At 42.3% G+C, this 26,582-nt stretch overlaps 1 protein-coding gene across 1 annotated transcript in view; it reads left to right on the top strand.

Annotated features, from left to right (window-relative positions):
• The window catches only part of suclg2 (succinate-CoA ligase GDP-forming subunit beta), an 89,740-nt gene that overhangs the window by 40,688 nt on the left and 22,470 nt on the right, over positions 1–26,582 (top strand). Inside the window, exons 5-9 of the mRNA XM_041952162.1 lie at positions 1,184–1,336; positions 2,428–2,517; positions 3,738–3,834; positions 7,378–7,539; positions 9,069–9,211. Of these exons, the coding sequence (XP_041808096.1) occupies positions 1,184–1,336; positions 2,428–2,517; positions 3,738–3,834; positions 7,378–7,539; positions 9,069–9,211 (645 nt within the window). The remainder of the gene's footprint in view (positions 1–1,183; positions 1,337–2,427; positions 2,518–3,737; positions 3,835–7,377; positions 7,540–9,068; positions 9,212–26,582) is intronic.

Below are 26,582 nucleotides of genomic sequence, written 5' to 3'. Positions count from 1 at the left end.
AAGTTCACAAGCTCCGAATTAACACGTGTCAGAGGCAGAGGAAGGGGTGAACAAACAACAAAATAAACTGGACAAAACTTGAATTAGATGTGAGCGAGAAGAGACGTGACCTCCAACTGGCCATCTAATTGTTTTACCAAGAACATCCACTGAAATCAAACCTGGCAAGAGCAGCCGTTGACTGACCTGAAGGACCCAGTACCAGAGTGAAGTCACAATCTGGTCTGTCAGATGACAGCCAGACCTTGGCTGTCAACCTGCCAATGGGACGCACATCAACCCTCAACCCATACTGCACCACAGAGCAGAGAACACCACGGGAATAAGGAGGGCAGTACTTCAGCATCTACGAGGATTTGCTGTCATGGCACTAATAGAGGGATGAGGAGACAAGATTAGGTAAGGTGAAACAGGAGGTGTTTAAGATGATTGTGGAAGAAAACTGTGGGAGATAAAAACAGAGGCTTGACGTAAAACGGAAAGAACAAGACAGCGGGAATAGAATGTGTTTAGTGTGAGTGAAGAATCGGGCTGCAAGTCAAACGAGAGTGAACTTGAGAGAACATTTGAGTGACTGGAGAAGACGACATTTGGACAAGGAGATAGGAGTGCTGTCTGCTCACACGGGGGGAATAGAAGGCTATCCATCCTCATTCGCTGAGCGATAGGCTGGATGCAGAACATAACGGCTGTGCATGTTCAAACAAACACTCCATCCACAAAACCTGCAGCCCATTAACCACCACACAACTGATAGTTCCCTGTCAGTTTTTTTCCCCCCTCTCTTTTCCAAATGAGCCTCTTGCTTGCTTCCTCTTTGTGCTTATCTGCCAGACTCAAAACATTACGTTCCTCTTCATTTGCCTGCCTTTCTCTCATTCACAGCATACAAGATTTTCTCAGAGCTATGCTTCATAGATCCTGCCAATCTATGGACCCTGCTTATTTGCCTGTGTAATTGTGTTCAATCTCATATTAAATATTGAGGACCTTTTTAAAGATGCACTGTAATGTGAAAAATCTGGCAAATGCGAGGAGGAAGCCTAGAAAAATCTTGTGTTTTTGGGGGGTTTTTGGTTGGAGGACTAAAGTGGGAACCCCCTTTACGTGATCATGAGGTCAAGTTGGTATTGTAGCCGCATTCCTCCAGCTGCCCCTATTTCTCATGCTGTGTCATGTCCAGGTCATGGTTGCTGAGGCCCTGGACATTAGCAGAGAAACCTACTTTGCCATCCTGATGGACCGCTCCTGCAATGGTCCCGTCATGGTAGGAAGCCCCCAGGGAGGTATGGATATTGAGGAGGTAGCAGCCAACAGCCCCGAACTCATCTTTAAGGTATTCAACTTGCACTGTATACTCCTCATTACGGTATCAAATGAGAAGAATAAGAAAATGAACTGTATCTTCCTCAAAAACAATGCAGAAGGTAAAATTCACTGATCTTGTCCTGCACAGTGGGCCTCTTTAACAAGTGCAAACCCCCTCGCCATCTTTGCTCAAAGATTTTACCCTGTAATTGGCTGAAGTTTCATTTGGTTTGAAATCAGGCCAGGACTGGATTGCCCAGTGGGCCTTACAGATGGAAGCTGTGCTCTGATCGTATTTTCTGCTAATTCAATTAAATTTATTGTCCTGTCTACATGTGCAGTGCACCAGCTGAACACATACAGCAATACACTGAAGCTTAACATGAACAAACACACACAAACACGCCGCCTTCTGTGTTTTATATTGCTATTAATTACATAGATTCCATTTGCAGAGCTTATTCCACTGTCATCACTTGGCTGCTTGGCAACAGGTCCTTGTCGGTGTAAACAGATGTATAATTTAAACATTACAGATGGAGTTTGCCTGCATTTCCTATCGTGTCTATCTTTCTTTTGCTATAGTCTGCAAATGTTAGAGCAGATTGTAAAGATGCTGCTGGGATTTATGTCATTCATTGTTTCCACTGAAGATTACGTGCAATACAGAGCTGTGTGTGTGGTGCTGCTACATGATAGAGCAGTATACATTTCACACATCTCATTAAAATCTATTTGGTCCAGATCTAGTTTATACAGAATTTGTTGAAACAGCTAATGACAGCTGCAGTTTTCTTATATTTTATTTTCTTCACCACTCTGAGCTCTGAATTCCTTCATCCATTTTTATACCTATTAGAAAAATCATAAGTGCTTCTCTCTATCTGAAAGTCAAAGATATGAGAGTCTGATGATCACAAATCCATCGTTTCACTCCCAGCTCTCCCTTTTCTCCATGTCTGGCAGCTTGCCACTACTTAATTATGATGTCGGCAGTTTAATATGAACATCCGCTTTGTGTCAAATTATAGTCCAGCGTTTGAGCTTCTTGTTCTCACTCACTCCCTTTGTCCATTTTTTCTCTCCCTCTTTCTTTCACTTTCACTGCGAATCTTATAGGAAGTCATAGATATATTTGAAGGTGTGCAAGACGACCAGGCACTGCGCATGGCAGCTAATTTGGGTTTCAAAGGACCTCTGCAGAGACAGGTAATGGGCGCACTGAAGGCTTTAAAGTCACAATGCAAAGATGGGGCATAAAGATCAACGATGCACACATACACACACATACACACAGACAGATATGTCTTCATTCACAAACAGACTAAACTTTGGCTATCACTAATGGTACCATTATTTGACAGAAAATGCCGTACATTAAATCTGTTAATAAACCCATCTCAATGGGCAACCTGTAATTTTGAGGACAGTCAAACATTTTTTTCTTGTAATGCCGGTTATTACAAACGTAGTTGAGGCAGCATTAGCTAGTAAAATGAGGCCAAGGAAGAACAGCGTATAGCTCACAGTCAGAAGCTATGTATGCTTGGATGTAGAGTTCATTTTAAAGCCGTTTGTCCCCTGACATCAGATCACTACTTCGTTTTATTGTCCATTTGAACCGTGGCAAGAGATATCCGTGTATATGCATATATATATGTCACTGGTTTATTTATTGATGCTGCGTGCAGTGCATGTATTGTCAGGATGCTTATGCTTTTCCTTCGCCGCAGCAAGTCAGCTGCCAGCTGTTTAATTCAGAGATAATTGCAGATTGTATATAAAATACCTTTACTGCCTTGAATGTGCTATGGAATGACAGGATTTTTGTGTGGGTGCAAGTGTGTGTGTGCATGCCTATATTGGTTGTGTGTGTGTGTGTGTGATGAAAAAAAGTGAGTAAGATTTGTGGACTGTCTGGAACTGTGCATTTAGAAGTCTTGCATTGGTTCGTCAAGCTGTCTTCATTACTGAAAAACACTTGCGGCAATAGAGATTTCAATCGAGATCATTTTAAAATGGGGATTTTGACAGTGATGTTTTAAGTGTTGTGGCATTTCTAAGTTACTGTATTCATCAGTTACCCATACGCCCCGAAAGTTAGACAAAAAAGGCATTGACTATATATATATATATATATATATATATGAAATGTGCATTGTGATGTTATGTTTGTATGTAACCACATTAGATCAAAGTGTGCTGTAATCCATTTGCCAGTTGTCACACCTTTGGAGCAGAAGTGAAAAGCATTTCCCCCCTTCAGCACAGACACGTACACACTCATGCAAAACAAACTCAGACAGCATGATGTTGAAGGTGATTTGCCATGTTTTATGTAGCCTGTGTCGGCGGCTGAGTGGCCTTGGTGGGGCCGGCTGCTCAGAGCCGAACCATCAGGTAATTACTGTCCTCTGTGGACCTCGCAGGCAGCAGATCAGATTAAGAGGCTCTATGATCTGTTCCTGAAAGTCGACGCCACTCAAGTCGAAGTCAATCCTCTCGGAGAGACTCCCGAAGGACAAGGTACCTTATATCATAGAAAATGCCTGTCTTTGTGTGTGTGTGTCTGTGCATGTCTCTATGTGTTTCTTGACCCATCATCAACTGCCCCTGAATCATGTTGCACAACTTTAAATGGAGAATGCTGAGTTTTTGCACAAACAGGCAGCCACCTGTTAATCAGCGACTGAGGGATACAGACACACTATCTCCTCGGGTCTGAATGCACTTAAGAACGTGATGTGTAATTGCAACACATTGACGTCAGTTTCTTGTCGGCATGACTTCGTCTGGATCAAAATTCAAATGGCCTCAGGGAGCACAGCTCTCCATATTCATGGCATGTTGATGTTTGTTGATGATTAACTAAAGGCGTACAGTCTATCATCAACTATTAATGAGGAATTACAATGAGGAATTACAGCTACAGACACGTCCCTCATTTAACCACTCAGGGATGCTCCACAAATATCTAAGACATAAGATCAATGTTTAAATTCATTTTCCATACTGTCGGACTTAGAAGTCGCTGAAATTACTTATATTTTAAATGGGTTTTCATTTTAGTCATTTTTTAATAAGATTAGTTAAACTCTTCAGAAAAGTCTGAGGTTCTTGTAGAGTTCAAACCTAGCCTAAAGTGTTACCTCTATTCTTAAACTAATATGCTTACTTTTCATTTATTTGCTAAATGTAACCCAACTTTCTTAGAATATCTTAGAATAAAAAAATAAAAATCTACGTTATTCTGATACTTAATGAGCTGAACCAAGAATGCTTTTGTACACTGGCCTGAAATACTTCTGCTAGAAGAGAGAAATGTAGTGTTTTGAGTAAAAAAATAAAGTAAAAGGTTAAGAAATCATCCTCAGTTCAATGTCTTTATAGTAGTGCAGTCCAGCCTATTACATTTTCACTCTATTGAAATTAAGTTTAAGTAATTAGATTCAGCATAAATCTATTGTGCAGTCGAGCGATAAATAATATCTCTATTGTCAGTCAACTCTCAGTTCTTCAAATATAAATGGTCACAGTGAGACTGAGGTCTAAACTCAGGCCTTCAGCTCATCATTATTCTGTAAAGGCTGCATGAAATATTGGTCCTAATTTTAGATTAATGGAGGTCTGCATTGGCCGTTGGCTGTAGTCAACAAGTGCAACTCTCTTTTCTTGTCGTTTATCAACTTAAACCGCACGATTTATCCAAGGCACATAGATTTTTTTAGTAATTGGTCTTTAAAAAGGTCTTTAAATGTATTAAATTAAAGTAGAGCTTTCATGGCCTGCTTTTTTTAAATTGTCTCCAAGGACTCCTGGAAGAGTTGATCCTGAACATTGTGTGCTCTCTTTTTCTGGACGATTCTGCCATTTGTAGCTGATACCAGGCTTCCTTTGTATCAAATGATACTTCGCAATGATATTTGCATCACTGTTTGCTGTAGCTATGGATCGAGCTTCACTTCCTGGCCTCAGAGCTTGCCTCAGTCCACTTTCTATAGTCTTTGCATGCGTTTACCTCTCTCCCTGTCTTAAGCATTCCCTGATAGATGAAAACACAAAGAAACTTACAGATGTGGTAAATTTCCATTGTCATTTCCACAATAAATTCTTACAACATGACACAAGTGGAGGTTAGCAGATTAGCATTTCAAGTGCTCACCATCCAGATGAGAAACACCCAATACGTGGTCATGATGCATATTCTAGCTATTGTGACGCTGCTTTCGTTGAACTCGCACTGAACTTTGTTTTTCTCCGAAAGAAATAAGAGTGAATGTCTCATCTGCAGCGCTCAACACAGATTGACTGTGATGTGTCCTATCGAGACGTATTACAACGCGCCGAAGACGCATCACATCTTTGATGTTATTTAGTCTCCTCAAAAACAGATACTTGTTCAAAGTATGCTTTATCAAAGATTGACAAGAGGAAGTTTGTTGTTTCATGATTCCTCATGAATATTAATGGATAAAATGACTCCTTTCAAACGATGAATTTTTTACTGAGAGGTATGAGTCTTTCTACCAGCAGGACGAGGCGGTGGCTGTGATTGAGGCAGGCTTTGTAGACAAGCTTCACATTAAAATCAATTAATTTGTTGGTTCCATGTCTTCATGGGAGCACAGCTATTTTCCATCAGGCATTCAGCAGACATGTATTGGAAAGGAACATTTCTTGGTAATAACTCAATTCATTTTGTAGATGGACTGCAATAATAGAGGTGTCAAAACAAAAACAAAAGGAATTGCGTAGTGGGAGTGCTTCTTTACCTGGAGGACACAGTATGTCTTCTCCCCAGTCCCAGCAGAGGCTGCCTGCTGCATGTCCCGTGTGTCCACAGCATGTGTGTGTTTTGTGTGCGTTTCTCTTTGTATGCATGTCACTCCCAAAGCCGATTCTCGTGTTTCCATATATAGTGACCTTTTCTCACTATTACATGTGGATTATGTTGCTGTCTGTTTTCCTGCAGTGTACCAAGCATTAGCTGATGCTCAAGCTTTTATAAACATGACCACATTTTCTCTTAGACCCATATGGCTTGAAGTATAAAGTCGGATGTGTAAGTGTACAATTATTGATAATTCCTCTCAAACTTCAATCTTTATTGAACCGATCAGATTGTCTGAAAGGGAAATTAATCTGATCCCAGTCTGGTAAAAATTACCTGGAATTTCATTTAAATGACTCGTTTGACATTTGAGGAAATATGTGCTTTCTTATCTGAGAGTTGGTTGAAAAGATAACCACTCTCTTTTTGATTGGTAAATATGAAGCTAGAGCCAGCAGCTGCTTAGCTTAGCACAAAGACGGGAGATGGGGGCAAACTGTTGCAGGTTGACGTAGGGTGATGTGCCCGGGCTTTTTCTAATGCAGTGATTGCCTTAAGTCCTCACACGGCAGCGGCAAGACGAAACTCACAGTGCCTAATGAAGAAGCAGTCCGCACATAACCTCCCATAACACTGCAACGTGTTGTTTTTACACCTTTTACACGAACTAAACAAGATTTGACGTGTTAGATAGTGAGCTTCAAATGTGCTAATTTTGTTACCTTACGACAGAGCCTGACTTAGTGTCTCCTCCTGTTTCCAGTTGTTATGCAAGAAAGTGAATAAACGTGCTTCCCTGAAATGTTGAACTGCCCCTTTAAGGGACAATCACTTATAGCGTTGTGTATACAAAAAGCCCTTTGACTAATTTATTACGCTTTTTTGCCTGCTATTTTTCCAGGTAGCTTCATGAGTGAGGTTTCTTTGAAATGCACTCTCTTTGAAGTGTAAAGGAAATGTCCATTTACTATAATGGTCTATCCCTTCGAGGCAGTGTCAAAAACCCATTCCTTAGTGAGCCAACCTCTGAAATAATTAAGACCAGCAGGCCGAGGGGACACCACTCAGTTCATTAATTTCAGGTTTTAGAAATGATAATTAGTTGGCTTTTTATGTCTGGCGTCCTCCTTCTCTTCCCTTTTCCCTCGCCTGCTCTCTCCCCCTTTCTCACTTTTAATGCATCCTCTGCTGCCGTCTTTATTCCTAACTCTGCCTTTGTCATCTCCCCATCTCTCCAGTGATTTGCTTTGATGCTAAGATCAACTTTGACGACAACGCTGAGTTCCGTCAGAAAGCCGTGTTTGCCATGGATGACATGACGGAGAGCGACCCCACAGAGATGGAGGCAGCCAAGTGGGACCTCAAATATATCGGACTGGACGGAAACATCGCCTGCTTTGGTACGGAGAGAAAAGCCTGTTACAGAAGTCATTCCTGCACACACGCGCCAAGCATTAAATGAACTCTCCCATAAGCGACCCCCTCCTGGCATAAGGCTTTAATGCGTCTCTTAAGTCACATAAGTGAAAAGCTCGGACACAGTTAAAACTTAGTCAAAGTAAAGGCAGCCTGGGCTCTCCTCCAGTCCACATTACAAGCAGCTTTCTGAGGACTCCAGAAGGAATGTTGCCGTAACCAATGCGTTCTAATTAGCTATAATCCGCCCAGAAAGTCTCCAGTGAGCCAGATTGTTAGCATTCTCATTAAAGGCCCCCTCTCTTGTCATAAATCAAAGCTTTTACAGTGTACAGCAGCACCAACAGGTGCTCTCGCATCTTACCCCGTAGCCTCATAAACACATTAGATGTCTGTTAGCACTAACCCCCCCTACACACACACACACACACACACACACACACACACACCCATTCTGCATCCCCAGCTCCCAGCCTCTCTTAAAGTAACAACAGCTTTTAAGGCCCTGCAGCTTCCTTGAGAGCTCTGTAAGCCACCAAAGTGACAGCTGTTAAAGCGAATTTCTCTTTTATTGAGACCTCGGTCGGGGAGCCTGCCAGGACGCAAGTTCAGCTTAGCTAAACCAAATGAGGTAAGACATTTTTGTGCACTTGGCACCCGCACAACCCAGCAGGGTAGCCGCACTGGCAGTTGGCTAAATGATGACACAGGCCGCCAAAAAAAAAAAAAAAAGAGTAGAAGAACCTCTTTTAATCAACACTCTTTTCTCTGAAGTCGAGAGTCGAGACAAAATCAAATTTTCTGTCTTGCTCGACTTGAAGTATTGAATGTTCCTGATTAAAAGATTTCCAACCGATTCACTTTTAAAGTGTGACTTTTTTTTTTTTTTTTGCTGTTTGCTCTTGGTTAATAATGCACTGCTGGATTTTTATGTGGGTGTTCTTACAGTGCATGTTATCTTTCCTCCAGCTCCTGCAGTATTATTTTGATTAAGTTGTGGCTGCTGGAATCAAGGTAAATTTGACCAGTAAAGGTATCATATGCAGGATTTTCTTAAAAAACAATGTATATACTCATGCAAAAGTAATCCATCTCAATCATCACTCCTGGCTCATAAAAGGTGTGTGACAGCCTGTCACACCCAGGCCTGCCCTCTGTCTGTATTTTTTTGTATTTTGCTGTGCTAACCTTTGGGCAGTTGGTGTTTAGCCCTTCAGCCAATAACAGCATGCGGGTGAGGTAGGGACTGTAACCAACAATCCTGCATGGTATACCTTTACTGGCAGATTTATCTTCATTATACCTAATGAACAAATTTGATACATAGTTAATTAGGTCAGTATTGGGTACAGGACCACAAACACTCACTCAAAATATAAATTATGTACACCTGACACCATGAGTGTCACTCTGAAAAGGCACCTTCCATTTTGCTATATACGTGTCTGCTTTTTAGTTATCCTCAGTCGACACTTTGGCACAGTAATTGAACTGACACAGTGCATGTTTACAGTGAATGGAGCCGGGTTGGCCATGGCCACATGTGACATCATTGACCTGCATGGAGGAAAGCCCGCTAACTTCCTGGACCTGGGGGGAGGTGTCAAAGAGAGGCAGGTGTACGAGGCCTTTAAGCTGCTCACTGCTGATCCTAAGGTAGGGATAAAGTGTTCAAGAAAACAGTTTCTCTTGCAAAGCTTGACTGTAAGAATTTAGTGCATAAGCCAAATTGGTTGCTTAATTTAAAGCATGTTGCAAGCAAAAAAAAGAGCTGTTTAACCACCTGTTGAATTGTCCTCAATATTGCAGTGCTGTATCTTGTCCTAGCACATTCATAAAGCCCTGTCTATCTGGTTAGTGCTTTGTCACTTATGCAACAGTGCTCATTAGACAAGGGACCTTGGCATATGTCCATGTTTCACTGAGGGAAACAGAGTCTGGGAGGCTGTGTGATGATATGCCATCATTCTCAGTTGCGGCGGTATGGTAAATCTGCACTCGGCTCAGAGTCGGCTTTTAAGGAGTCGTCATCATACATGCATGCACACAAACACACATGCCTATTAACAACTCAAAATGAATGCACACATACAAATTGAACTCAAAGCATGCCTCCGGACGTCTTACAGTTCCGGATGAGTGGCAGCTTGAGGTGTTTTACAAGTGATCCAGCTCTGTGTTCAGAAAGCGGATAACTCCAAACTAAACAACATGAGCCCTGTAACGATACCGCAGTGCCGACTGTGTGTTGACAGTCATCACGCCGCTAATTCCCCCGCTGCTGTCACTCCCACATTCCTGGACTGATCTCCGGTTGCCTCTGTGTTATCATCTCTGGCAAGCTTGGTTGTGTGGAATACAGAGAAGCATGTGATACCAGCTCTGTCTTCTGCCCCTCCTTTATTTAAACCTGTATTGACACATGCTGGTTTGACCTGACAGGAAGTCTTTAAAAAAAAAAAAAAGTGTTTCATACTATCTAAACATCTCTGAGTTGCCAAATTAGACCTCAGCTTTATTATTATATTATATATATCTACCAGAGAGGTGGCATCTCACACTCTCAAACACTCTCTAATTATAACATACCTGCTTTTCTAACCTTACTATAATAATGCTAGCTCGCTGAATTTGAACATGTGGACACAATGGAGAGGCTGTGAATACAGATATGTCGATCTTAAAATAGATATTCTGTCAATATTACACCTCTAGAAAACTCAATTTCATCTAAACCTAATACTCAGTTGTAGAATTTTTCACTCTGCTGGTCGTGAGGGACATTTTTTAGAATTCTGTCTTGTATTTATCGCGCAGCAGTGAACAGACCGGTGTTGCGCACCTTTACAGATGAATGTTAAAAACCCACCAACCTCAACACCCCAGCGCGTGATACATTGCCTCACTCAAGTTTCCACTGTGTGTAGACTCTATTTGGTCTCACGTGAATTCAGCCCACTGGTTTGTAGCCGCAAATAAAAATGAATATGGTGGATAAAAAAGAAATGCAATCAATAGGGGAGAAAGAAAACTACAAAGACTTGTCACTCTATCCTGCTATGGGGCCATCATCTATTATTATTGAATCCTTTTAAAAACCAGGTGGAATTCTGCAGAGGCACAATCAGTTTTTAAAGTCTGCATTCACCCACTCCTCCAAAAAATACTCCCGCATGGACAAGAGGATCCTCCTCCACCCTCCTCCTGTTCCTCCTTCTCTTTCTGTCTTGGGCTGATTCCCCAGATCCAGATGGGGGAGTAAGCCTGCTGTCTGTCCCTCCTGCTGCTGTATATGGAAATAGAGACCGGGAGCTCCTCCCTAACAGGGGAAAAAAGTGGAATAGGATTGACATTAAACTGGGTTGGAAGCACCATTAGCATTTCAACCAGGGGAGCTGAGAAACCTGCTCAGATCTGTGGAGGGAATGTTAATCATTTCGCAATAACAGCAAGAGAGACAGAGCTGCTCATCTGCATTTAGTGATTTTTTTTTTTCTTATCTCACAAATTACCGCTCCCAAACTCAAAACTATGCGCAGAAATCACAATTGAAACCAGCCTAGGTGAATATGACAAGGCAAAATTATTGATTCCGTGTGTCAATACGTTTATGGAGACAACACTGTTCTGCCTATTTGCCTTAAACATCAAGGCAATCAGTGCTTATGGCCTTCACGTATGCAACCTTTAGCTGACAGTTGTTTCACCATTTGAAGTCCCAGATGGACTGCTTTACTTGCATTTCACATCATTATTGTGCAGCCTTTAAAAAAAAACAAACAAAAAAAACAACAACATATGTTGCGAGGCTGCTTATTTCCACCGGTGCTGCCACGAGGAAAATGAGTATGACAGCAGCTATAGGGAAAGGCAATTAATGTTCTGCTGCATACATGTGCGCTTTATATTAGAGACCACTGCGACTTAAGACTGGGAAGGATAGAATGGTTGATATGCTGTGGAAAAGTCATTAAAAGGCAGTGTAGCTGGAAATATCCTGCTGTAATGACGCCACACATTTTCACAAAAAACAGGTATTTCGGTGTCTGTCTTTTCTTCGGTCTTTCTTCCTCAATCGCCTTTTTCGCTGTGGTCTCCCTCCCTCCGTCTTTCTCGCTCTCTTCCTCTCAGTCTCCGCTTTGAAGTCTCAGGCTCATTGTGCTGAGAGGAGTGGAAGTGATGTGAGCGTACTGCTCGTACTGAATAGCCGAGACTGAGTCTGAGATGACAAAGCCGCCTTTTTCTTGTTTGCTCACTTCTCCAGTATCTATCTACCCTTACAGCATTCATTACCTTAAACATCTTTAGTCTCTGAAAGAACAGGGGAGGGGAAAGAAATGAAATGGGGATACTATATGCGGAGTGGGAACAACACGGGGAGAAAAAAAAGTCTAAATGAAACGGTCGAGACAAAAAAAGATTCGTGCAGCAGTGTGTAGCCCAGCGTGCCTGTTAAATATGTGAGATGTCATGTAGCTCAGCTGAGTGTACTAGACCATTCAGCTTTGTTTGAATTTCGGCCCCTGGCTTTTTAAGCGGGATATATTTATTTTTCATGCTAAAATAAATAGCTCCACTTTCTTCATATCCACGTACAGAACAGTTTGTTGACAGAATGGCTGAATTTATTGAGGTTTCCCTCACATCACCTGCAGGCACGAAGCAGGACCAGGCAGCAAATACCGACAGCCAAATAACCTCGTTATTGCCTTGTGCCTGTGCTGTAAAGAAAGTGGCAGATGGATGCTTTGTCCAACTCGACATCCATTTTGTTCTCAGGGCTTAAGGCTGTTTTTTGTAATTTTTATGGACTCGAGTAAATGATGACATTTTTCTAAAACACACCCTTGTTGTTGGTGCGTGTCAGTACAAGGGCCACCACTATATCAATTATTATTTATCATGGAAAAAGTGATTACATCACAACAGCATTAGAGTGTTCCAAATTCATCTAAGATTGTGTTTATTGTGTAAGTGTGTGTCCGTGTGTCTGTGTCTGTGCATGAGCATGTGCAAAAAAAAAGTTGGGATGCTGTGTAAAGCGTAAATACATCCTTGCTTGTGAGCGACTGAGCCTTTCCAGGATGCCCCTTTCATACCCAATCATGATACGATCACCTGTTACCAGTCAACCTGTTTACCTGTTGAATGATCCAAACAGCTGTTTTTGGAGCATTCCACAATTTTCCTGGCCTTTTGTTGCTCAGCTTGTTTGAAACACAAAAAAACAACAAAAAAACCCACAAAAAATAACCACATTTTGTTTTACTTATATTTTACACAGCATCCCAACTTTTTTTGGAATCACACTTGTGTAAGCCAATAGCACTACATCTTAATTTTGCCATGTTGCAGAGTGAGCGAGGTTAGTTGTGTCAGCTGGCTTTGTTTTTCTATTCACAATCAACGAAATCTCTGTCTGTTTTGCAGAATCCAAAGTATTCCAATGACACAGAGTGAACCATTTTTGAGGTTGGATGAAGTCTTTCCAGCTCAGAGAAACGTTTTGTTGTCCTGACGCTGGCAGAGAGCCAGTCACATTTCAGCTGTTGTGAGTTGTGAATGTTCTGCCTCCCGCTCAGTTCTTCTGTGTGGCTGTGACACAAAAAGTAAATGAAATGGAAGAACAAAAATATACTGTAAGAAAAAACTGGCAAATAAAAATAATGCAACTTATGGCAGCTCTGTGCCTATTTAGCATTTCCTCATGATATTATGGTAGTTAGTGAGCACAAACTGGCGTGTTATGGCACCCCTGGTGTGTGTGCGCGCAGTACAAAACATACAGCATGTAATTCTATGTGAAAGCTTGCAGCGTACATATGTGTGTTTGCTGTCTCGGTTGTTTCCTGTGGGTCTGATGCACGATGCTGTTGTTCGCAGCGCTGCTGCATTGGTGAAAGTGAAGCAGGCGTGCAAAGTGAGGATGCTCCGCCCTGAGCTGAAAATAGGCACAGATTGGCACATTAGCATTGGTTCAGATGGGTGACCCACCCGCCTCCTGGGCAAGTGTGTGTGTCTGCGGGCATACACGCCTTACAAAGCTTTACATTAATTTCTTAGAGACTTACCCTAGCCTAAATCTAAACCTAATCTTAACTCAAGTCTTCACCCTAAAATGTAACGATTTACATTATGGGGACTTTGTTAACAGATTTATGTCCCCACAACATGAGTAATACATGGCTGTGCGTGTGTGTGCTTAGTGTTTCGTCCACATTTTCACCTCCTCCTGTTCGTGTGGGATTATTGTGCATGCCCCCCAGTGCTTCAGCCCTTATTGCCCTCAAGCAAAACTACATACTATTTTCCTTCCTTCCAGCTCAGTGACTCTGCCTTAACTCACCTGTGGTCCCTCTTTAACCACTTTCCTCCTTGTTGCTGTGACACTCCTGAACCTAACCAGCTCTAAGTCCCATCTCCCCCTCTACAGGGGACACGCCACTACTACTACCCTTCCAAAACTATCTTCTGATTTCGGCGAAAGTGCCTTTATTGGTTTTATTCAGCTCTACTTCCATGGCGATACGTACCTGGACATTTATAGCGGTGCCCCAGTGTGTCTTCCTGCCTGTCTCCTGTGGTTCCTTCCTCTCTTTTCCATTTCTACGTGTTCTTTCTCTCAGTCCCTCTCTTCTTTGTATCTCTCTTTTCTTCCCTGTAGCCTTTCATCTAGCTAAATCCTGTTAAAGTCAATGTGAGGAGCTCCCCCTCAGTTTCATGCCTGCTAGCTAAATCCTGCAGGATCCCGGGCACTGCCGTTCCCTTCCTCATATGGAGATGTCTGAGGCCATGTCTAATGCACTTCAGCATGTATGGAGTCGCAGCGAGGCAGTGGCTGCGGTCCGAGCCAGGTGAACCAGAGAAGTGTGCTGTGAAAGGTGCACCATCCTGTCTTCAGGAGCTGCTGTTGAGAGTTTTAAAGGGCTGTGTCCTTGCAGTGAAAATCCCAATTCCAGGGACTGTGCAGAAATGCAAAGGGGTGCGAAAACATGCTTCAATTGTGGCATCCAGCATCCACATCATACACACATTGGCACACACGTGCAGCCCTTAAGGGACCCCAGCAACTTTTTTATCACAAGAGTCATCTGTGATGTGAGAGCCCCATGGTGTGTTTTTTTAGAGGCAGAGAAATCACCTTTTCGCCTGAAGCCGAGGGCCCCGGGGGGGATGCTGGTTCCCTGTGTTATAAACACGAGGTATGCAAAGCCGATGAGAAAAGGAGGGAAAGGAGAAAACAAGCTACCATGGTAATGGAGTTAATTCCCAGAATGGAGAATACTACACAAGTACTAAACAGGGGGCCGGCCATGGAGGAGCAAGCACTTAGTCCAGCCATCACACTGGGGCTGCCATATTGAGGCCAGGCCACAGACAGAGTGAGCGTTGCTTTTAACAGGCGTGGGGCTTTGAGTGCTTTAAGGGAGAAGTGGCTGTCTGGGTGATAGATGTCCTTTTCAGTTATATGCTGTACAGGTCATTGTATTGGTTTGCCGTTATAAGAGAAAGGCCCTACCTGCATGTAATAGTTTTCCTGCAGATTTGCTTACAGTGCATTAAAATCCTGCTGTAGTGACAGATATACGGTCGGGTTTTTGTCTATCATGGGACCTCTTCTGCTCTGCTACATTTAAAACCGTGGCAGCAATGTGTGGAACTTGCACTACAGGCCTAACCCAGAGTGCACTGACCCTGCGTTAGTCCTTGAAATGTATTCACCATGAGCCGAATGCAGTGTAATTGGTCTGTCTGCACCTATACATGGACACAGTGTTCAGCTCTGTGTATTAATGTGTGGGATTACTTTTTCTGTTGCATGGCTTCTGCGTCTGTGTATGTTTTCATTCCAAGGCTGTCCATTCAAAGTCTTCAAGATACAGGGCAAAGTTTCTAAACTCAGTTATACAATCTTAGTGAAGCGTACAGGTATAGACTGATGCAGAGCGAGCCACCCCTTCCTGCGTGACCTCAGGAACCCACGTGTCAGCTAGACCATCAGATGAACAGCTCACACTCATTTCCTTGCTAAGTTCAACTTCGATAAATCAGAGTTCAGCCTCACCAGCAGTCGTACTGTTTTCTCTTTTTTTTTCCAAACATGACATCAGTTGACAGGAAGCAGCAGAGTTAGATTTAGATGTATTCTGTTTGTGTTTGCCACCTTTCTTTTCCATATTATATTATATTATATGAACAAGCCTCCAGCAACCATGAAAGTTTTTGTATGATTACCACCGACATTCATGCCATTGTCAAATGAAGTTATACTCCTGCTCCTGCCTTGGAAATGGGCTGGTTAATTTACAGGACAGCTCACCCTTTCTGTCTTTTCTTATTTTACCTTTTCTCTTTTTATTGGAAATCCGCTTCCACTTTGCTCTGTTTACTTTGTTGCAGTCCAGTTTTGTTTTTGTAAAAGTAGTAAGAAGTCGTAGTAGAGTTATTGGCATTTGCAGTAGAGATAGTCAGATTGATAACCTTTAAAGAAGAAACAGGAAAAACTTTCAAAACAAAGACATCCACTCTAGAGCCACTGCACTTATCAATATTTAGCATCCATTTCGTACCAGTAGCATCTCTTGGTTAGTGTTAGCTGAACACTCCTCTTTTCTCTGTGGCTGCACTCAGAGCCTCCCACTACATAATACTGACAAACCAAGCATGTACTACATACTGCATACTGTTTTTAATAGTAGTATGCAATATGAACCTGTTAAATTGATTTATTTGTAGTACGTCAGGCCACGCTAATCTTATCTGAGTTTTAACTCATTAGAAAAAAGCATCTCAAGCTCTCTTGTTGGACATTTCAAGCATTCCTGGGGTCCCTCTATAAAGGCCGCTGATGCGTCTGACTGGCTCTGGTCAAGCTTTTTATACTACTAGTGCATAGGAAGACAAATAACAGCAGTCAATTAAAATGATTTTAGCATAAAAGGAAATAAAATATTTGAACAAATGTAACAAAAGCTCGTAGACTTCTTTTTCATGTTATAGGAAGTGTTAGTATTGGTATGTGTCTTAGCCTTCTAGCTTTTTGGATCATTAGTGCATCTAAATTTATAATATGATGGAATCATAGATACCATATCTGTTCTCACTGTGTACTGTATAAAGTATATAAAGATGTTTCCTCACTGCTCGCTCTTATTTAAGTTGATATAAATGGGTCAGGACAATGTCGCTCCTGACCAGGGATGAGCGGGGGCTGGACACCAGCTGGCTTAGAGAACGGATGTTAAACAACATTTAGCTTTTGCAATAAAGTACCTGACTTGTCTAAAAAAATACTTTCAGACAAAGAGAGAGAGAAAGCACGCGAGACAGACACACGTTGACGAGCGACAGTGATTCTGCTGCAGTCGTGCATGTGTGTAAGATGAATTGAGACACAATGAATGGTATGCATTTTAAATCAGTTTATATTTCCAATTTGTCGGCCCCTTTGGGCTTGGGCAGAGTTACAGACTTCTGACTTGAATATTTGTATATTGAGTTGTGGCAAGAACGCAGTTCTTTCAGTCATATGCTGATATGTATACACACATGTGTGTTGCCTAAACTCTTGAACCCAAACTCTGAAAATACATCAACCTAACATCTGCACACTGTCATGGACCAAATAACAAATGTATGCACACATCGTGAATTTGGGCTGGAATGTACACTTTGCACCTAAGGGGGAAGATTCCAGACATAAGTGAAGGACAAATGAGGTTGTTAGACTTCATACATTCTCCTTCTCATTCCTCTTGTGAAGGTTAATTTGAGGAAGTGAAGGAATTGTCCAGAGATGCACCGTGCAGCTGATGACTTGTCAGATTGATTTGCCCTTCAGGGATCTCATGCCTTGTCTGTCGCCTCCATGTGATCTTGGGTTGGGACAGCACAGCGTGCTTTTAAAGAATCATGTCATTTTCCACTGCACCATAAGCAGACAACACTATTACTTAACCATGATGTATGCATAAAGACTATGGATTCTTAATTTATTCACCTTATCCCAGCACCTCGTCTCGGCACCAGTTCGTCCCCTGTTGATTCTCTCAGAGACGGACACACACACACACACACACACAGACACACAGGCAGGTCCCATGGGTATGTCTGATTGAGCTTTCTCCTGTCTGCCATTCCTCATCCGTGGGAAATCAATAGAGGATCTGGGATTGGAGCTGGGGCTAATTGAGCTCTGCTCTCTTCGTTCTCTTATTGCTGCCAGGAGTGTTTTGTCATCGCAGCACCTGGTTCACACCATGGGGCCAGGGGGAGCCAGCCAGTGATCAGATAGGGCCTTTGGATGCCACAGGGAGGAGAGCTGCGTGTGATTGAGCGACCTTGTGAAGTCTAGTACTCAGAGGAAGGGCAAAGCAAAGAAGGGCTTCATTTATTCTCATGTGCCTCTGCAGGAGCGCTTTACCTGATAATAGAGGAAATAGAAATGTATCTTGTGTTGAGCAGTTTAGGAAGTCAGAATCGTTACAGTAGCGATTATCACTTTGGACTTCATGTCCCTCACTCTTCCCTCTGAACTTTTTTTTACTTGCTGCAGTGAGGCAGCTTCTCTGTGGAACACTGCATAATCTTCATTGCATCCATTTGCATGTATTTCACATCGCAGCACTAACCAGGAGACATCCAGACAAATTAAAATGAACTTAAACCATGTCTTGGCAGTATCGCTAACATACGAGTCTCTCCAGCTATAAATATCATGCCATGAGAGCGGCAGTTCTGCTGTGTTTACACTTCACACATGGTTTCAACATAGTCATGGATCAGTACCCCACAATAATGCCTCCTATTAAATGTGGGCATGCTGTTGCTAGCCAGTTCTATCCTCACAAACTGCTTTTCTTCTCTTCTTAGTATTATAAATGGAGATTCCTTCCATCCAAACCATCTGCTGTCATTGCTCCACCCTTTGCCACCATTCCAGTTCTCCATCTCTCCATCTGTCCATGTTCCAAGACTTGAGGGAGTATCACCATCACAGGCAGCAGTGTCCAGTGCTGAGAGACATTGTGGGACTGTTAGACCTCCCTCATTTCATGCTCCCCTGGCACTTACGTGTGCACATGTTGAGGGATTATGAGAGGCCATTCAACAGCCAGTTGATGAGATCATTCACGCTCCCTGAGCCATGTACTGACAACACAAACACTGTGCCCTTTACTGTCCTCCAGGATTGATAATGCGGTTGATGTTTTTGAAGTCGCTTGTCGAGGTTAAGCCTGCATCATTAAAACACAGGTTAATTGCAGTTGAATGTTGCTGCAAATTAATGAGCAGAGTAAGAAATGATGGGCAGCAGTTTTAACAACATGCCATGGCCTTGAAAATGTGTTTTTCTTAACTGTTTGACTGGAAATGGTCAAAGTGCACCTCACATCATTAACTGCAATACGATTCACTGTAAGATACACAATTCACAGGAGGCGCAGGTAGAACAGTGCCGTAATATCAACATATATTAGCAGGTACACACTGGTGATACACCCTGAAATTAACAATCTGTATGCCATTAGGTTTTTGCTTCTAGAGGCTCACAAACTCAGAAAACAGAGCATAGTATTAAGCCACAGCTCAGATATACTTCTGCATCATATGGCAGAGGATTGAAAGGATAATTAATATCTGATGCCCCTGCCAACTTCCTCGTAAAGAGGGGCTCCAGTGATTTTTGTATTGCACTTCCATAAAGTTGGTTAACTCACAAAAAAGCAAAAGCTCCAATAATGCAACTCAAGAGTTTTGGAAAGTTCTTCCAGAGCCGCAAGAGACATTATGCAACTGTTTTCATAGACTGAAGTTTATGTGTGAAATCAGTGAGGAGCCCCTTCAACTTTTTTATTGATTTATTTATTTATTAACAGTCTGACAGAAGCAGACAATTGCCCAGCCTTATTGGCAACAGATGACACTCACAAAAGAGAGACAGAAAACTGAAGCTAAATGCTGTCTAACATTGGCAACAGCAAGGACGTAACCTTATTGTAGCCACATCCAGACAAATCATGTAAATGCTGATGAAGATGATGAAAAACAGATTGTGTTGCGACAGCTTCAAGTCCTCACTTTTGTGGCAAGACTGCAGATATCCGCCATATTTCACTATAGCCTGGAAGTTGGTCAAATACTTAATTTGAATGTTGCATCTCAGTAAAAGAGGACATTACTTTAGTGTAGAATTTAAAGTGAGCATCGATGCTATTTTCCAAACAGTGCTGACGAGTCATTTTAAGATTAGGTTGCATCATTTTGTGTTTTGTGTATATTCAATCTGCACCACTCATAATCTGTGTATGTGTGTAGATTATATGCTTGTGCCCAGACTCTTGAAGCTTGTGTTTGTTCTAACATGGCCCTAGGCTCCTAATGACTCGCATTAACCTTCTGATTTTAGTCAGACCCAGCACTCAAATCCAACAGCCCTTCTGCCCTCTTTCTTGTTGCAGCCCCCTGGGTTTTGGGCAGGGTCATAGGTTGAGACAACAGCTCCTCTCCACCAGCTCTTCTTTGCTGTCCGCCTCCATAACACCCTCAGTATGACACTTGCAAGGGCAGCAGTAGCGTTTTGCGTCATCCAAAGTTGTAGCACTTTTGTGCTCTTTAGAATGGTGAAATTAAGATTTTCTCACTTAAAGAGGAGAATCTTACATAATACTCAGCAGACAGCCAGCAAAGACCAAAACTCTTAAATCCCAAAGACACTGGCTGCTCAGCTGTGTGGCCTAATGAGCAAGCATTCGCATATATAGTTTGTCTGTTTAAATGTCCTACTCTCCTCTGTGCCCCTCCTCCCCGCTCGTCATGTTTCAGGTATTTGTTGCTTTGTATGGCGAGACATGCCGGCAGCAGTACAGCGAGAGATTATTGTCGGTGTAATTGGCTTTTCCAGGCCTGATTTGATACGAGCCTCTTGTCTGATCCACACACTTCTTTATTATCGAGCGTAATGGGAAGACGTTGAGGCTCACATGAAACGTTCGCCTCATCGCATCTCCGGAGAAATCGCCTCTTTCTTCTTTATTTCTATGCTCAGGGTCAGGATAGAAAGCAGCGTGTCTGTGTTAAGACGAGGCGCTCTCAGCATACCCACATACGCAGAGACAGACATATATTAGCACTACACATACACTGCAGACAAAAGAAGGAAAATTGTCTTGAATTTTAAAAGCAAAACACTATATACTTTATGTTAACAGTCTGCGCGTGTGAGCATTCATAGATATGCAAAGATTCCGCAAGAGTTAAAGCTCCCGCATTATCTGTGTTCAACTATTATGTACCACCTCACATTATCCAGGTCTTATTGTCCCTGCCTTCCCGATAATTGACAGCCAGTGGGAAGAATTTGGAATCAGATTATATGATCCAGTTCAGTCCCCAGTACGCTGTCCAAGCTGACATGACTGTCTACCGTTGCAGCACTCTGCCTTGTTCACCAGGCAGCAGAGGCAATGTAGAACACGGCTCTCCTACACTATTATCTCAGTCAATATCTGCTACTGCCAGAGGAGGATACAGATGGACAAGAGATGTGCAATTGGAAAACTGAGAGGTGCCGTAACGGAAGGGAGAAGATTGTTATGCGGTTAAAGTAGTTTTCTTTTTAAGGACATTTTACATATTAACAGAAAATCAATTTGTCAACACAATGCAAACTTACAGGTGGTATTAAATACAAGAAAATTGCAGATAGAAAATGATGCCACTCAAAACACAACGTGTTGAAATTATGCCATTCTGTCCATTCTTTCTGGCCTTGATTTTCTGAAACGTGTAGGCCTATATTAAGACACATTCACTCTCCCAGAATGTCTATCATTTCCCTGTCATTTCACTTTTTCATTGCCATTGTAGTGCCGTTATGAGCGATAGGACATTGGCTTCGTAGGTAGGTTTGGTTGCCACGACAACAACCTCAAAGGCCTTATACTCTCAGACTTATTCTAAGCACTCTAGCACACAGTATCATTACTCAGTGCTCTTTCACCTTCATTGACTCTTCATGGATCCCGGTTGATGCTTGTGTTAAGTTAAAGTTCACGTGTGATTCTGTTTTGGAACATCTATTGCTCTTTGTCTTTGAATATGTTTGGATTTAGTCACGAGGGAACAGTAATCTGTAAAATGAAGGCACAGCAGCCTCGGTATGAAAACATGGTTATACTGTAACCTTGGTCGTCTGAGAGAAGAACTGAACACATGCCAGCACTGGTCTCTCTTAGCTTAACTGCAGCATGCAGCCAAGCAAGCCAATGTGTTCGAAGTATCCACGAACCCTGAACATGGGGGCTCATCCCCTGTGTTTATGGATTACATATGGAATGCAGAGATGACATTTGATAGAGAACAGCAAGTGACTGATGAATGGCAGTGCGACAAATGTTACAACACGTAATTAAACTGTTGGATTACAGTTTCTTTAACCAGATGATCTATTTGAATCTGTATCTGTCATCCGCAACTGCACACAAGCTTTATGAAGGTCCCCCAGTGAAGGGCTGAATCCGAGCACTGACCCTCACAACCAGCCGTAGCGTATGTGCACAAATAATCACAGGCAACTGCTCTTTAAATGTACAATAGTGTTTATTTCACTTCAGCAATACTGATCAACAATCAATAATCCTTTAATTAATGAACAGCTATTGTTCAACTTCAAATACAACACAAGCAGCCATAACACAAGCAACTATACGAACAAACGTAAGGGCCACACAAGCGTGTTGCACACGTGAATGCGTGAGTGTGCGTGTGTGTGTGTGTGTGTGTGTGTGTGAGAGAGTGAAGAGAGAGCGAAGGATGATGGTGGACGTTTACACATTTACACGGTGAGCAAGGCTAAGCTATACTACCCCTATCTGCACCTTTAAAGTGGTGTTTGTGAATGCCTGTCAAGGCGTGGGGGTTGGTAAAAAAGAGCATGAGATGCTTCAGTCTGTCGTGTTGCGTGTGGCCATGTTTGTGTTGCTTTTTCCTCTTCTGCCCTCTAGGCAGAAGAGGAAAACTGTGGGGCCTTCACTTGAATTGAAGCACCGGCAACTTCGAAACTTCCTTCCACGGGCAAAGTGAGATTGCTGGCTACACAAAAACGAAACCTTATTGAGCTTTCACTTGCAGACCTGCCTTTGTTCGTCCACATGGTGAGGACCCAACACTTGTGAGAACTCACAGAGATAGACTTTCTCTGGTAGTGCTGTTTACTGAACGATTTGAGAAAAAAATGTATTCCAATTTGTCTTACTAATATTGTAATTGCTAATTAGATTGTGATTATTTTCTATAAATTATTCTAAATTATTCATTATAAGTTCTATTCTAGGCCTGTATTTTTCAGTCAACTTTAAACAACCCTGGTAGCTCACCTGGTGGGGTGTGTAGCATGTATTAAGACTGAGTTCTTACTGCAGCAGCCTGGGTTTGAGTCCAGCCCGGACCCTTCGCTGCATGTCATCCCCTCTCTCTCCCCTGCCCTTCCTGTCACTCTGCAGCTGCTGCTTTTTAATAAAGCAGTAATGACAAAAAATAATCTAAAGGGAAAAAATAGATAGCTCCTACATTAATCAGATACTGATGAGGCAGCTTGTTGTCTCATCGGTAGCTGAAAGAGAGCTCTTCACTGCAGCTGCTTGAGCTGACGTCATCAGTCCTGAAGGCCCAGACTCACATCTTTTAAGGTGATAAAACGATGACATGATTGGCCTAAAGGTTAAACCGATACATTTCCTTCATCACCTATCAGCTAGCTACCTGCCTGAAAATTACTTGAAGCAATCAGAGTGTTTACGTCAAGAAAAAGCTGACTTCTTTGCTGATCATTTATGAACAGTAAAAAGACACAGCCCACAGCTCCTTTTTTCTCTTTTCAAAACACGATTGGACAGATTGGTGTGTGTTCAACAATGGCATCTTCTGCCAAGCGCGAACAGCACAGACCCCGGCCTGCAGACAGCATATTAACCAGGGAACGGCAAGAGATCTTTTTTGTGACAGAATTATTACCGAGGGTCTTGAGATTTGAAAATTGCACTCTTTCAGTTTATGATTTTGATATGAAAATAATTAATCAGTCAGTTTGTTTTTGCAGCAGCTTGTAGCATTAAGAACTCACTCAGTGAGATTCAGTCTATAGATTGCAGCAGCTTGACTTGAATTTGCTCCCTGTTTCTCTCCTCTTTCCTTTTTCCCATACTTCCCATATTCCTACAACCAGCTGTATCATTTTTAAAAGCCCTCTGACATCAATCTTTTTTTCTCGTAAATCCCGAGTCTCTTTCTTTACAAGTAGCAAGCATGGAAATGGCTGAAATGGTGTATAGAGAGAGCAGATGAGTAGAAGAGCACAGGCAGAGATGGAGCGGGGGGAAGTGAGGGACTTAAAGACTGAAAAGAGCAATAAAGGAAGGAAAATGTGAGAGAGTGCAGAAGGTGAGGAGAGAGGGAGGAAACGGGTGTGGAGAGCGGTAAAATGGGTGGAGGAGTGGGGGTCGGAGGGGGTTCTAGCAGTGATTACATTGTCCATCAGGCCACAGGACGGCCTGCATCAGCCCACAGGATTGATGTTTGACAGAATAATTAGAAAACTGTCTCAGCCTGTAATCACTGGAGCTCATCTTGCCGGAGAAGACTTCCATTCGCTTTCTGCCACACATGCACCCCCCCCCCCCCCCCCCCACACACACACACACACACACACACACACAAACACACACACGCACACACACACACACACAGAGGTAAGTCCGAGCCATCCGTGGTTGACTGGTATATGGGACAGTGGGTTGATAGAGTGGTGAGATGGGGGTGTTCCTGTTTATTCTAAAGGAACTGAAAGAGTTTATCTGTGGACGTGGGATTGGAGGCGAGTGTGGCACCTCACTCACTGGTTCACTGAAGGCAGGAGTGGAGAACACGCTGGTGATTTTAAAGGTGCTAGAGGTGGGGTTTATGGACTGGAAAAAAATGAATTAAGGGGAGTTTCACTACATCGGATGGCAGAACAAATGAGATGTGGGACTGAAGATTCCCCTAACCCTACTTTGACTCTTTCAGTGCTATTGTGTGCGCTGCAGGAGTGACAGATTGTATACATGTGGTTGCTTGGAATGCAAAGCTATATTTACATGTTAAACCATAAAGGATACAGTGCAGCCAGTATACTGAAGAGAGACCCACTCCCCCGCAGTAGTGAATAACCCCTTATGTCCATCACACATATTTCACAATTCAGTTTTGACATCGTCATAATATCCAGTGGAAATCTCTATAGTTCCCAACTTATTTGGCAGATTTTCATGCTTTTTCTTGGCTTTAATTTGCTGTTGGGGATGGTAGTTGAGAGCTAAGATGTCAGTCTACTGCTTTTACACCAACAATTCATCCTTATAGTGTCAAGCAGACTCACTGCACCTCTGTTTTAATAGACACACCAGTGTGAGATAGAAAAACTGCATACGGTGAACCAAACTGAGGAGGCATAGCAATAAGTCTTGAACACTGAGACTGAAAGCTGATTCTTGACCTTGTGGAAACTGCAGTTGACTTAACAATCTCACCACAGAGTCGAATTAGTAGCTGCTCTGGAGCTTTCAATCATATCAAACCATTTCCGAAGCAGATGGAATTATCCAGTCGTCATGAAATTGAAGATGTTAAAATTTCCTTTTTTCTTGTCCATGAAAATAAATTCTTGACCTCGGAACCAGTAGTTGACAAAACAATCTTACCACAGCATCCAGGTTTGTGAGTCGATAAAATTTGTAAGTCTTAAACAGTTATGATCCAGTATATGAGTAAATTGTCGGATTTATCATGATCATTTATTCATTATTGAAAAGTGGCTGCTGTATAATATTTGTAAAATATTACACAGTGCTTCATGTTTCACTTACACAATGGCAGATTATGGTAATATGTCCACAGCATAATATTTCAGTCCTATAATCCTAAAAATCTATGTATATAATTACACAAAATATGTATTGTGTGAATGTACCATACAGGGTTTGTTTTATGCTCCAGTGATATGAACAGATCTGGCAAAAACAGAATGAAAGCGTAAAGACATCGAGGCTGTGAAGAAAAAGATGTTGCTGTATTGAAGTATAGTATAATGACACCTTATCAGATCTGCCACACACCAGCTGGATGGCATATGTCTAATCCGTGTTTGATAGCCATCACACATTCCCATTTCCAGAGCTGAAACACTTCATGTCTTCTCCTGCGTTTTTGAAACTTTTAAGCTTCTTATGGTGCTTCTTTGTATTAATTCTATTAGTATATAGTTGATATACTCATGGTGTGGTCGAGTGGTTTGAAACACAGATACCAGGACTGTGTTTATTCTGCTACTGGACTATCATTAGCAATGACATGTTTCACAGTACTTCCCTCCAAAGCAACCACACTATCTTTGATACAAACCTCATTTTAGTCGTCATTCGCCATTTAGTGGTCCAGTGAATGTGTTGGTTGTGTATTGGTTTTTGGCAGTCTCAGAATTTATACACGTGATTGTACTGTGTTCTTTACCCTGACTCAGAAATGCAAGGATGGATTATTTTCCTCACTGGGACTAACCTTGTTTGTATCAAGTCCATTGTTACCAGCTCAAACATACAGCCTGATAACAAAACAACAAAACAGGAAGAGTTAAATTACTGAAGGTCCAAGGTCTTCACTAGGATAATAGCCTCAGCCTGCAGTTCAAAGGTCTCATTATTTGTCCATCTTATATGCCCCTCCTGACATGGAGCAAGCCCCTAGATGAGGCCTCAATCGATCTGGAGTCCACGCAGCCTCTTCCTTTTCCTCTTGAGGCTTTTATTGGTTTCTCTGATCCCGCTAATACCTGAGCAAACCCTTAATGGCTAATTGATATGCTGCTCTGTTCTCCAGAGCTACATCAAAAGTCTACAGGGCAAAATGTCAGCCTTGGAGCCATTGGTCGCTCCCTCCCTGAAAGACAACGAAAACTCCTTCGCATTTGCATTTGAGAGCAGGCCACTTCTCC

This window comes from Chelmon rostratus, chromosome 2, assembly GCF_017976325.1.
Source record: "Chelmon rostratus isolate fCheRos1 chromosome 2, fCheRos1.pri, whole genome shotgun sequence".
In the NCBI taxonomy this organism is placed as follows: domain Eukaryota; kingdom Metazoa; phylum Chordata; class Actinopteri; order Chaetodontiformes; family Chaetodontidae; genus Chelmon; species Chelmon rostratus.
The sequence above is the reverse complement of the archived record's forward strand: the minus strand, read 5'-3'. Positions and strand labels throughout refer to the sequence as shown.